Below are 12,278 nucleotides of genomic sequence, written 5' to 3' on the forward strand. Positions count from 1 at the left end.
ATCTAATCCTTCAAAGTAAAAGTACATAATTCTCAATAAAAATATATACATATATTTTCTCACAAGATTAATTAAACAAATTATTTTCGTACTATACATAAAAAAATAAATAAATAAAATTAAAAAACCCTAAACATCACATTCACAATCAATTCATAATTAAAATATTACCTACAAAATCTGTTCAAAACATCACATCCACCACTCAATTAAAAAAACAAAAATATTTCCAAAATAATTGTCGAAGAAGATCGAATACTTAGTGGAGAGGAACAATGCCAACTTCCAAGTCTCAAGTCAATAATGCAAGATATGGTTCAACATGTTTGTCATCGATATTATTTTTTTTAATAAAATATCACATTAAAATATTATTTAAACAAAATTCAATATTTCAAATCAATTTCAAACAGCAATGAAACAAACAAAATATATATATATATATATATATAAAGAGGCAGGAAGGATCTCACTCTTTAAGCTTGAGAAAATAATAACAAAGCATAAGAATTTTGGACTTACAGATGGTTGATGAAATGATTTTTCCAGTGTTTGTGATCCTGTTTGGATTCTTACTGCTTCGACTCTACGACACTCTCGTCGCCAAGCCGCGAAAGCTGCGCAGAATCTTGGTTCAACAAGGGATCGATGGCCATCCTCCGAAGTTCATGCTAGGCAACATTCTTGAATTGAAGAAATCCCGGGATGAGATGGAGAAGACGTGCCCTCCCCTCATCCACGACACGGCCGACTTTATTTTCTCCTTTCTCGAGCAAAGTAGAAAGAAATACGGTATGTATATATGTACGTACGTATGTATTCAAAATGAAAAATATCGACATTGTAGAGTAAACATGAATGGGATTCAATGATGATACCTTGGTGATTGCAGGTCCATTGTACCTGTTTTCGCTCGGAAATTTGCAAATACTGTACGTGTCGAAACCTGATTTAGTGAAGGCGATAGCAACCTGCACGTCGCTCGACTTGGGGAAGCCGTCTCATTTGCGGGAGGATCTCGGTCCGTTGCTCGGGCAGGGAATCGTGACGTCGAATGGCTCGATTTGGGCACGCCAGAGGAAGATCATAGCACCTGAATTATTCATGGATAAAGTCAAGGTAAGAACACTATCATAGCATTAGCATTAGTAGTATTATTCTGTGTTTTTTTTTTTCTCTCAGGCATTTCGTCGAACACCTTGAATGCATTGGCGCAGGGAATGATGGACATAATCACTGAATCAGCTCACGAACTGGTAGCTTCCTTGAATCATGAAATCGACAATGGAGGAGCCGTGGAAATCACAATCGATGATTATATGAAAAGATTCTCCGGCGACACAATTTCCAGAGCTTGTTTCGGCAGAAACTGCTCCAAAGTGCAACAGATTTTCCAAAAATTAGGGCATCTCTCGAAGATCATATCCACCAGGATCACATCTCTCGGCGTTCCCGGAATTAGGTAAAAATAATCAATCAATCTCTATCGAAAACGGGAAATCAAAAAACCAGACATACAGATCGATTACCTTGATTACTATTGCATTGAACGCACAGATATCTCCCGACGAAGAACAACCGGAGAATCGCGGAGTTGGAGAGGGAAATCGAGGCACTGATCATGGAAACGGTGAAGGAAAGGCAAATGAGCGGAGGAGGATCGGAGAAGGACTTGCTGCAGAAACTTCTAGAAAGCGCAGAGAGCAGCAGCCATTTCGATTTCGATTTCAAATCAATTTCAATCCGGCAGTTCATCGTGGACAACTGCCGAAACATCTATCTGGCCGGATTCGAGACCTCCGCCTCCGCCGCGACGTGGTGCGTGATGCTGCTGGCTTCCAATCCGGAGTGGCAGAGCAGAGTCAGAGATGAGATTAACGACGTCTGCGGCGGCCGCCGGAGCCCCGACATGAACATGCTTCGCAACATGAAACAGGTTCGCTTCAACATTTATTTATTTCTAACTCTTTACAAAAACATTATGCCGTGTTTGGTTGGTTAGGGGTTGGGGAGGTTTTGTGAATTTATTATTTATATCAACTTTTTTTCTTTTTATTTGTCAAAATTATCAAATTAAATTAATACTACTGTTTTTTACTTTTTTTTAAAAAAAAAAATTAAAATAAAATCTACCTCAATTTATATGAATTCAAATTATTAATCCCTCCCTCTACTAATAATTTTTTTATTTACTTTTTGGCAGCCGAAATTAGGTAAAATAATATTTTATTAAAATATAATACAATGTATGTAAAGAGAATTTTATCCTAGAAAATAAAAAGATTTGAGAAGACTAAAATAAAAAAAAATGAGAAATTTTGAATGGAGAGACTAAAATAGAAAATCTGAAATTCTAATTAAAAAATTCAAACCAAACAAAAAAATCTGAAATTTTTTATTATTTTTAAAATCTGAAATTTGAATTAAAAATCCAAAGAAATTCTAATTTTTTTTTAAAGTTTATTTTATTTTTTATAATTGTTTTATAATAGTATTAAATATATATATAATAAAAATATATTAAATACTTATATTTCAGATTTCGGATTGGTTCGGATTTTTAGTATATGAATCCAAAAATTCAAAATTTATAAAATTTTCAAATCGAACCAATTCAAAAATTCGAACTAAATTTTAAATTTCATTTGGAATCATATTGAAGTTTCGAATTTTAAACATTTTGCTCACCCTTACAACAACAAAGGGTTTGTTCACTTAAGATTTTAATTTTTATATACATATAAAAGATAAATTGAATTATGACGAAAAATTTGGCTCAGTTGACTATGGTGATTCAAGAAAGCATGCGTTTATATCCGCCAACGCCTGTTGTGTCCCGTGAGGCGCTACAAGACATTACTATAGGCGACATCCGGGTGCCCAAGGGCGTCCAAGTTATGGTTATGGTTGCGGCACTGCACACGGACACGTCCATTTGGGGCCTCGACGCGCTTGAGTTCAAACCCGAGAGATTTCAAAATGGGATCGCCGGGGCTTGCAAGAGCCCCAGGGCGTACGTGCCGTTTGGGTTAGGGCAACGAGTGTGTGTCGGGCAACACTTAGCCATGTTAGAGCTCAAGTTGATCGTCGCATCCATTGTCACCAATTTCTCTTTTACGCTATCTCCCAATTATGTCCATTCGCCCGTCATGAGATTGTCCCTTCAACCGAACTACGGAGTCAAGATTTTGGCACGGAAGCTTACGTGAGATGTCATGTGAAGCGACGTAATGAGAAATGAGTAAAGATCAAGACGATGGATGTTGAATGTAATTTGCGGTTACGAAGAAGTTATAAGGTTTGTTTTTTTTCAGTATTTTGGTTTGAGGTATTTATTTTTGTGTGAGGTATAAAGAATCATGTCGAAAATGTAAAAAATAATCCCTCCGTCCTAATTCAAAGCATTCCTTTTACCATTTTCATTTGTCTCATTTCAAAATACCTATTTCCTATTAAAAAAAAAAAGTAATCATACACAGATATCACAATACTCTTTTAATTTTTACTTAAATTACAAATATACCATTACAGATGTCATTACTTTATATATAAAGTCGAATGACAAAAATGTCAAAAACCTCTTACACACTTCCACTAACTAATAAAATACTATTATTTCACAGAGGGAGTAATATTTAATGTTAAATGTTACTTATATATTGAGAATCATATGAGCAAAAAAAACAAACTATTAGACGAACAAACCCTATAATTTCCGAGACAAAGAAGGCTATCAAGATAAGGAAGATTTTCAACGAAACGATTTCAAAGACAAAAATCTAAGACTAAGTCGTTACTATTTTCGAGTTAATAGTATGTACTTATTGCACAAATTCTACTATACATACTCATGTAGCAGAAAAATATTTTATCATCACGCAAGCAATAAAAATGTATACGATATTTTCTTAAAATTCTTCTAGGATTACTCAAACCCGACAAATTTAGTTTCAGAGCCTCGAGGTTTCTTTGTCAAAGGAAAGAGGATTTTACTTACTTGAGTTTGCAAATGAAGACCTATATCTTCTTGTAAGATGTTGCGAACAAAGACTTTGAATAGAGCTATAGAAAATGAACACGGCCCAATAAATTAGCACAAAAAAATGGAAAAGACTAAATTCAAAAACTTACAATAAGCCCAAAAAAATCTAAGTCTAGCTCGAGTTTTTAAAACTCGAGCTACGCTAGGCCAAACCCAAATTCATCATTACTAATAGCATACACATTACACAATATAAATAGATTACTACTAATACATTGATTGCTTGGCATAGTTAGAGAACCAAGCATTTACGTCGACATTAGAAAAATATGCTACAAAAGACGTAGATTAGGTATTCCATGCAATCAAGGTACCATGTCTCTAGTGGATGTGATTAATTTGATCTTGAAAATTTGTTTTCACAATGATTATGTGTAATTAACCGTTTTAATTTGTTGAATATGATGGTATTGAACATGTTTCTAATATATATATATATATATTTTATCTCAGTGTGCAATTAATTACTATATTTACGACAAATTTTGATATTCTAAAATTGTATAAGGTGAAAATGAACAAGATGATGTGTATTAGAAAACTCCAACGAGAAATAATGATGAATGTCTAGTAATAACCGCTCATTTTGTTAATAATGATTGATGTTTATGAAAATTTATTATTACTCGTTTTTTTTAGTTATATACATTCTCCTCACATTAGTACATGATTGACAATAAATTTATGACATTATTTTTGAAAACTTGTCCACATTTTTCATGGGATAATATTTCTTCTAACGATATGTGTGTGATATTTGAAATATAAACTGAATAGTATAAAACAATGATCTATTTCATAAGATGAATCAAAAGCTATCGATACAATGGCGGAAAAGATTTGGGAAAATGTTAAGTTTGTGCGGGAAACTTAAATAGGAAAAGAAAAGTTTCTTGATCATGACAAAAGGTTGTCTTTGGATAGTTACAAAATTGCATTTGAACATGTAACGACGAACAATTGTACTTATGCATATTGTCTTAATAAATTTGAATGGACAAATATTAAAAGATTACGTAAGTTCATGTGATCTTTTTATGATTCGACTTTTATACTACAAGATTTTGCATTTGTCCATTCAAATTCATCAAAGACAAAATGTATAGCTACAATCATTCATGTTCAAATAGAATTTTGCCATAAAACATCTCTTCAACGTGAGAAATATAGAATTTCATCTTGTAAGTAGTCTTGTCTCTGGCCATGCTTACTATTCAAAAATACGCTTTTGACATATTCGAAAAAATATAAATATATATCTTACTTGAGAGCCCACACAAACATAACAATTTTCCAATTTTTTTTTTACCTTTGTATCGATAATCTTAATCCATCTTGCGCAATTAATTCAAATATATACATAACAATGAATATGCAAGATAGCACCCTTCAAAATAAGGGTCCTACTATTCAACTTAGTTTTCAAACATCTTACACAACTATCGTCTGGATAAGTATTATCTCATGTAAATGTGGATAGGTTTTGTTTTCGCAATTACGTAAAGTTCAAATTTACGTATCTAATTACCTATTTTCACATGTATCAAGTATCAACATAAGAAATACAACAATAAGATAATACAATATGTCCCAAACTAACATGGTTGGCGCACATTTGTCGTTTACTAGCTTTAATCTCACTCAAACTATGGAACTACGTTTCCTTAAAATCTAATTTTCGTCTAGTATATATTGATCGACAAGTAAATATAACAAGATCATGTATTCAAACACTCGAAAGAGACACAACATTTATAACTAAAGTTTAAATTGAAATAAATCAACGACATGATATTTTAAATTATTTCAATAGAGCGCATTTAAGGTTTTGGCAATCTTAAGTTAGAGTTTTAAGGTTTCACATTATACCAACAGTACCATAAACATTATACGAAGGTCGTCGCTAGCATTCATCTTCTAGAAGTTGAGCAAAGAATTCGACTAGGCTTCCATTTTCTAATTATATATATATATATATATTATATTCATTATCTAAAACATAAAATGGAAAAATGCAGTTAACCTTACCAGTCTCACCGAGCAGTATCCATCGGGTGCTTTGTCGAGATCTGCTCCTTCGACTTGTTAGCGCCAGCAGCAAATACCCTCTGCAGCACGTCTATCCGATCTGCTACAAGAGATTCTTCGAGTTCCTCAATCTGGGCGCGCTCCTTTTCCATCATCGCTTCAAGATCATCGATGAATTTCATCTTGTGTTTCAGTTTCTTGAGCTGCATTTAGAAGAAACAATCATTCCAATAAAACGTTTTACTATTACTGCCATAATTTGATGAACGCGAAGAGTGGGCTAAAAACCTGTGTCTCGATCATTGTGGACATCAGATGGCCGATTTCCCTTTCCTCTTGATCGGCCAACAACTTTGCGCTTGCAGCAGCAGCACCCAGAGCTGCAGCGGTTGCAGCCCGGGTCCTCAAATTTAGCGGAATTATACTCTTATCTGGAGATCGAAAACTCGGGAACCTCAACACACCTACTTATTCAAAAAATATTCACCCGGAATAAAGATATAAAGGGTAAAGTAACGACAATTAAGAATCACGCGCCTATTATTGTGATGACCTTCGAAAATGAGCCTCCAACTTAACTATTTAGACAAAATTAGGGAAAGAAATGATTCTTAAAAAGTTATATTGATGCTTTTTTTCTATAAAATAGATGTCATCCACATAATAGGCGCGGGTTCTGTTTCTTTGAGTCCTGATCCAATCTCACACCAACACTAAAAGAATGATCTCTTTCGAAAGTTTAAAAGAATGAGAGAAACAGTAATTATCATCGGACCTGACTCGTTACTCGGCTTTTCTTCCATGGAATCATTGGCTTCAGAAGTCCTATTGAACCGTATTCGAAATATTAACTCAAGTTGCAATCTTTGAGATATAGGAAAAAAATTGGATGGGTGAAAGAATTACCTCTTCTGATCATCAGTTTTGGGAGACGCTTTTGAAACATTGTAATTGTCATCGTCGTCAAATATTTCCCTCGAACACTGGTTTTCGTAGCAAAGGGCAGTAACAGCAGCATCGGCTGCAGATGCGGCTACATGTGGCCCCAGCATTGTTGCAACACGGATGACCTAGTAAGACATCAATACTGTCAAATTTCAAATTTTTTTTGTATTATCGATTTGATTTGTGAAAAAAACAAAAATGCTATGCTAAAACTGAATTAAAACTACCTGTTTCATCAAGGAATTTTCAGTATCCGAAGATGGACGAGTGCACACTCTTTTCTGAGGCGGACCTTCTTTCTCAGCATCTCCATTTCGCTCTTCGCCATTTTCTTTAAACTCGGGGCTCTGTTCTTTAACCTCATGCTCGTGTTCCTCGGGTTTCTCGGGTTCATGGTCCTTTGTCTTTGTGACTTCTTGTTTTTGTGATTCGTTCGATTCTATCCCTGCTGGCTTAGAGCTATTGAAATCACCGATATCATCCAGATAACTACTCTTTATGCCGGCAGATTTCAACATAAAATCACCAAAAGGTAGCTGTATAAGCTTCGATATGCATTCCTGTTTACTCTTTGTCTGAACACTTTTAGCAACAAGATCCCAATCGTCGCCATGCTTCAAAACAGATTCTAAAAGGAGTAAAGTTTCTGCTTCGGTCCATGCTGCGCCGTGATTTGAATTCTCTTTTAAATTGAAATCATCTGCTGATTTCTCGTTGTCGTAATTTCCACTTTTGAAGCATTTTTCGCAAAGAATGAAGCTCCCTTCCTGATACAAAAAATGAAGAATAATAAATTCAGCTGTTTGCGAATCTTCTTCTGCAGTTCTAGCTGTAGCTAAAAGTTATATTAAGCTCAAATTTACTTCATCCTAATTAAAAATAAGTTTTTATATGATAGATCTGTAATAGCTTGATAAGAAATCAAACCATATTTAACTCGGTAAATATAAAAGCTGCAGAATGAAACTCATTGCTGTACTGTATCACAAGAAAGAAGTGCAAAATAAATTTACATTTATGCGACAGTAAAACTTGGGAGGAGGAAAAAACAACGTGAAAGAAATGCCGGATGGAAGGCTTAATACATGTCAAACTGTAAGAATGGTTTATCTACCAGCATTAAGGCCCCTAAACTTGCCATGGATAAGAATAGCTAAAGCCATGTGAAAAGAAAAAACAGCTCGGACTTACACCACAGAAAACAAAAAAGAAAGTTCTATAATGATTCATTTTCGCCAACATATAACCATATTATCGAGCATCGTAACCAAATATTTAATTTTCACTACCATATAACCATATTTCGACTGTCATATTCAAGTTTTTTCTAATTACCTACTCAATCATCAAATAAGGATCATATATTCCATAAGAACTACCTCATTAGCAATTCAATTTGTACGGACACGTGATAACAAATGAATCAAAACAACACACAAGAAATTAATTTTCACTACCATGTAACCATATTTCGACTGTCATAGTCAAGCTATTTCTAATTTATCTACTCAATCATCAAATAAGGATCATATAATCCATAAGAACCGCCTCATTTGCAATTCAATTTGTACGGACATGTGATAACAAACGAATCAAAACAACACAAAGAAAAAATTAATTTTCACTACCATATAACCATATTTCGACTGCCATATTCAAGCTATTTCTAATTTACCTATCTCGATCATCAAGTAAAAATGTCACATTCCATTAAAACTGCCCTATTCACACTTCAATTTGTACGGACACGCGATAACAAACGAATCAAAACAACACACAAGAAATTAACTTTCACTACCATGTAACCATATTTCGACTGTCATATTCAAGCTATTTCTAATTTACTTATCTCGATCATCAAGTAAAAATGTCAAAATCCATTACAACTACCCTATTCACACTTCAATCTGTACAGACACGCGATAACAAACGAATCAAAACAACACACAAAAAAGTCAATTTTCACTATTATATAACCATATTTCGACTGTCATATAAAAGGTATTTCTAATTTGCCTATCTCGATCATCAAGTAAAATGTCACATTCCATTAAAACTGCCCTACATTTCAATTCGCACGAAGAAATTATACTGAACAAATCAAAACCACCCAAAAAATCCAAACTATCTACACAACCAAATTCACTTACATAAACAAATATATTACGGACTAAAATCGAAGGTCAGCCATACTACCTTTACATACTCATAGTGAGCAGAGTCACATTCCTCTTTACAGCTTCCACACACATACAACCCCTTCTTTATCTCCTGATGCATCAGCTCACCATATATATCCGAATACGACGCCAATGGCGGCCATTTAAATCCGCTTTCACCCACTTCCCCAACAACGCCGCCGCCATCCACAGCCATGGAAGGAGGCGGCGGTGGCGGAGCAACCAACGGTTTCATCGAATTTGGGGCAGCCACAACTCTCACCCCATAGGGTGCCCCTTCCTCCACCTTCACCCTACCCCTCCAACTCTCTTCCTCATCCTCACACCTCCTAAGATTCCCTCCATCGCCATTTTCCTTACCAGTATCACCACTAACATTGTAATTAATTAATCCCCATTTCTCCAGAAACGTGAAGACCTTAAGCAGGACGCTAATGTCACCCACCAGTGACTTCCGCACATCCGTGAAAGTCAGCTTTCTAGAAGGATCCTCCCTGTACTTGGAAATTATGAAATCTCTGTACTCCTTGTAGATTCGCGGCGAGCGGGTGATGGAACAGCTGTCGAAGAATTCCCTCAGAGAAAACCGCTCCACTTCGTGGATGTTGTTCCAGGAGAACCAACCTTATTCCCCGTAATTACGCGAATGAAAAATCGTTAAATACGATAAATTAGGGCAAAATAACCTAGATTGAGATGCAAATTAAAAGTTGACGGAGAGATAGATGGCTCGGAACGAGAACTTACTGGAGTAGCTGGGTATCGTATAGAGCTCCAAATCTTGCGAAGGTCCTTCCATGGCGCCCCCGGTGATTTTTGGAGGTTTCAGAGGTCTCTTACGGCAATTGCAAATATTAATTTATACTCCTTAGTAATTTGAAAAAAAAAAAAAAAAAAAACCAAACAAACAAACTTTAGTGTAAGGGTGGTGAATTGTAATGTAAAAATAATTATAAATTAATATTAAAATAATTAAATAGTTTAATTAAAAATTTTAAAAAATTAAAATTTAAAATGTGATTAAAGTGTATAATTATATTTAAAAAAATAAAAAAACAAATTATATTACGTGGTACGGTACAAAAATATAAAAATAGAGAAAAAATTATATGGGACGGAGGGAGTAGTAGTAATATTTTAAATTTAAATAAGCTTTATGTCAACTAAATTTGTATTTACTTATTATTTTTTTAATAACTTCTATAACACCCTATTTTGATAAAAATGCATAAAATATCATGTATTTTATTTATTATTTGAATTTTTTTCGAGTAGCAGTTGCGGATTCCCACGTCATAAAAAAAATTTTGTAAAAAATATATTATTCGTCCAAAACTGATATTTTATTATTGTAAATATGAATTCAATAATGCAAATTTTATATAAAATAGATAAAAAAATCTTAAATAAATTTTTGAGTAAAATAAATAAATAAATAATTGATTTAACTCTTTATTTTATAATTTTTTCAAAACAAAATGTTATCTTATTTTACAAAATCTAAAAAAGAAAATTATTTATTATTTATTTATTTAATTTAAAAATTTATTTAAGATTTAAAAATTTACGTAATTTAGGTTTTTATTATAATTAAACATCAATTTTGGACAAATATGGTATAAGGTTTTCAGGCATCAAAATAAAACACACGATGTTTTGTACAATTTTTTTTTGTAAAATACAAGACAGTGTTATATTTATTTTTTTGTCATCTAAAAATATTACTCTTTCTATCCCATCTAATTTGTCCGCTTTAACTGGGAGACTGGAGTTTTAAGTATTATATAATTAATAAGTAACTAAAAATTTTATTAGTAAAAATAATTATGATATAATAAAAACAATTATATATTAAGATTAAGATTACAAAATAATTTAATTAAAATAAAAAAATATATAAATTTTAAATTTTAAAATATGATTTAATGTATAATTATATTAAAAAAAATAATTTATGTGGGATAAAATGATATAAAATTAATAAACAAATTAAATGAAACATAACCCTTTCGGATGAGATTATTTTTTACTTGATATTTTTTGCTTATGTTGTTTCAAGAAATATAAGATATTCATTTAGTATTTGTATTTAAATAATTTTTTATAAATATTATTAAAAAAAATATTATATAGATAAATTACTACAATATTTATAATATATACTCATAAAAAATCAAAATATTTAATACAAAATATTATTTCTTATATTACTAACACAATTTTTTATAATTAATATCAAAAACACCAAAATGAATATTTTGTGTTCGTTTTATTCCTCTTTCATTTTCTATTAAATTTTATTTTATAAAATTTATTGAAAAATCTATAAGAGTAATATTTATTTATTATTTAAATATTTTTCATTATGCATTCTTTTTTAAAAAAATATCAACCAATAATATTAGAATTTTAAATTTTTATATTAGATATTTAAAATAGTATTTATTGTTTAAATTTTAAGATATAACTATTTTCGTATTAAATATATAAAAAAACAATATTTTAAATATATTTTAAAAGTTCGTAGGCCCATTTGGTTCGCCACTCACTGGTGGGTTAGGTTGGGCGGCTTAAATCTTAGCCCGTTCGTCGTGAATTGGTCTGCAAATAACAGGTTATGGCCAATTATGGACTAATCCGTCCGCGAATCAGTTTTGATAGCTCCAATGTCTATTTTTGTTAGTCAAATTCAAATGTTTATTTTTTAGTAAAATGATATCCTTAATCTACTGCAAAATCTCAAAAGACGCTTTTAAAGTGAGACGAATGGAACTATTTATTTTACTTTTTTGTTTGTCTTGAAAAATACTATATATTTTATTTATAGCAAATAATTTTGATATACACTTTTATTTTTATCTTTTTAATATTTTACTTAATTACATATATATCAAAAAATATTTATATACTCATTTTATCCAAAATACTAAATGTTACAATTAATTAATATAATATTATATTCATTAAAACTCATGTTATCTAATGACAAACATATTATTTGAATAATATTTTTAAAATAATAGTATTATAGATAAACAGTGACAAAAATAATTGTTATTTGCATGATAGCTTAGTAAACATAT

The 12,278-nt window shown here is 32.0% G+C and overlaps 2 protein-coding genes across 4 annotated transcripts; one reads left to right on the forward strand and one right to left on the reverse strand.

Annotated features, from left to right (window-relative positions):
• Positions 1-492: 492 nt before the first annotated feature.
• Positions 493-3,396, forward strand: LOC127263005 (cytochrome P450 714C2-like). The gene is made up of 5 exons (XM_051291914.1): positions 493-792; positions 893-1,119; positions 1,218-1,462; positions 1,558-1,936; positions 2,781-3,396. The coding sequence occupies exons 1-5, from the start codon at positions 525-527 to the stop codon at positions 3,207-3,209; spliced, it is 1,548 nt and encodes a 515-aa protein (XP_051147871.1). The 5' UTR covers positions 493-524; the 3' UTR covers positions 3,210-3,396.
• On the reverse strand, positions 3,155-10,031 carry LOC127263004 (SWI/SNF complex subunit SWI3A). 3 transcript variants are annotated; one of them, XM_051291913.1, is made up of 8 exons: positions 9,943-10,011; positions 9,212-9,819; positions 7,243-7,782; positions 6,977-7,140; positions 6,846-6,895; positions 6,359-6,501; positions 6,071-6,273; positions 3,155-3,172 (listed from the first exon to the last, which is right to left on the reverse strand). In XM_051291913.1, exons 1-7 carry the CDS (start codon positions 9,992-9,994, stop codon positions 6,076-6,078), a joined length of 1,755 nt encoding a protein of 584 aa, XP_051147870.1. In that variant the 5' UTR covers positions 9,995-10,011; the 3' UTR covers positions 3,155-3,172; positions 6,071-6,075. The 3 variants fall into 3 exon arrangements, with proteins under 3 accessions (XP_051147870.1, XP_051147869.1, XP_051147868.1); XM_051291912.1 differs by lacking the exon at positions 3,155-3,172 and adding an exon at positions 3,671-4,062; XM_051291911.1 differs by lacking the exon at positions 3,155-3,172 and having other exon boundaries at positions 5,837-6,273; positions 9,943-10,031.
• Between the last annotated feature and the right edge of the window lie 2,247 nt (positions 10,032-12,278).

Source organism: Andrographis paniculata, unplaced genomic scaffold (genome assembly GCF_009805555.1).
Source record: "Andrographis paniculata isolate CXL003 unplaced genomic scaffold, ASM980555v1 Contig66END, whole genome shotgun sequence".
Taxonomy (NCBI): Eukaryota; Viridiplantae; Streptophyta; class Magnoliopsida; order Lamiales; family Acanthaceae; genus Andrographis; species Andrographis paniculata.

Bases quoted from the DNA above. Each gene is read 5' to 3' on its own strand.
- LOC127263005 (XM_051291914.1), top strand. From the start codon at position 525: ATGGTTGATGAAATGATTTTTCCAGTGTTTGTGATCCTGTTTGGATTC. The intron at 793-892 runs GTATGTATATAT...TGGTGATTGCAG, and splicing joins GCAAAGTAGAAAGAAATACG to GTCCATTGTACCTGTTTTCG. The intron at 1,120-1,217 runs GTAAGAACACTA...GCATTGGCGCAG, and splicing joins TATTCATGGATAAAGTCAAG to GGAATGATGGACATAATCAC.
- LOC127263004 (XM_051291913.1), bottom strand. From the start codon at position 9,994: ATGGAAGGACCTTCGCAAGATTTGGAGCTCTATACGATACCCAGCTAC. The intron at 7,783-9,211 runs GTAGTATGGCTG...TTTTTGTATCAG, and splicing joins CTCACTATGAGTATGTAAAG to GAAGGGAGCTTCATTCTTTG. The intron at 6,274-6,358 runs GTTTTTAGCCCA...TTCTAAATGCAG, and splicing joins CCACAATGATCGAGACACAG to CTCAAGAAACTGAAACACAA.